Raw genomic sequence first — 644 nt, forward strand, 5'->3', positions numbered from 1 at the left:
TATGATTGGTTGTTTTCCATGTATCTAAAATATTTTTTCTTTACTTTCTAGTTATTTGACCACTGTCTAGCCCCAGACACTCATGGGGATGGCACAGGCTGTGACAACATGACGTGCATCATCATCAAGTTGAACAAATTGAAGGTGGAGTCAAGTGGGAGTGCCAAGAGAACTTCTGACGAAGCTGGCAATGATGGGATCAAGCAGGAGGACAAGAAATTCAAAAGTGACGGCGAATAATGACCAATAGGGCATAGGAGATTTTATTTTCAAACTAGTGTTTAGGGTTGGGGCGGGAGGGATTCCAGGGGTAGGGGGTCTTTGCTGGAACCTAGTGTTGTTGTTTCACTTCCCCATGGGCCAGCCTTGTGAGGAAATGGACGCAGGAAGGCCGTGTGTCTGCAGATTGCTCTCTCACTTTCAACAGATGGACCAGAGATGAGAATGCTGCAATGAACTGTAGTGCAACTGTTGTACAACTCTTGCATGATTGTGAGAAGTGTGGCCATCTCAAAATCAAGAGGTTACAGTATCAAAGTGAAACCTTTAGGGTGAAGGAATTATGCCAGAAAGAGACCGTAAGTTATCTCTCTTTTAAAATCACAGTGGCGGTTGAGGACCAAAAGCGTGTCCTGAGAAATGGC

At 44.7% G+C, this 644-nt stretch overlaps 1 protein-coding gene across 1 annotated transcript in view; it reads left to right on the forward strand.

Annotated features, from left to right (window-relative positions):
- LOC119588736 (probable protein phosphatase CG10417) overlaps positions 1-624 on the forward strand; it is a gene marked incomplete at its 5' end in the record, with an annotated part of 18,929 nt that extends 18,305 nt beyond the window's left edge. Inside the window, 1 exon segment of the mRNA XM_037937376.1 lies at positions 52-624. Within this exon segment, the coding sequence (XP_037793304.1) occupies positions 52-240 (189 nt within the window).
- Between the last annotated feature and the right edge of the window lie 20 nt (positions 625-644).

This window comes from Penaeus monodon, chromosome 24, assembly GCF_015228065.2.
Source record: "Penaeus monodon isolate SGIC_2016 chromosome 24, NSTDA_Pmon_1, whole genome shotgun sequence".
NCBI lineage: Eukaryota > Metazoa > Arthropoda > Malacostraca > Decapoda > Penaeidae > Penaeus > Penaeus monodon.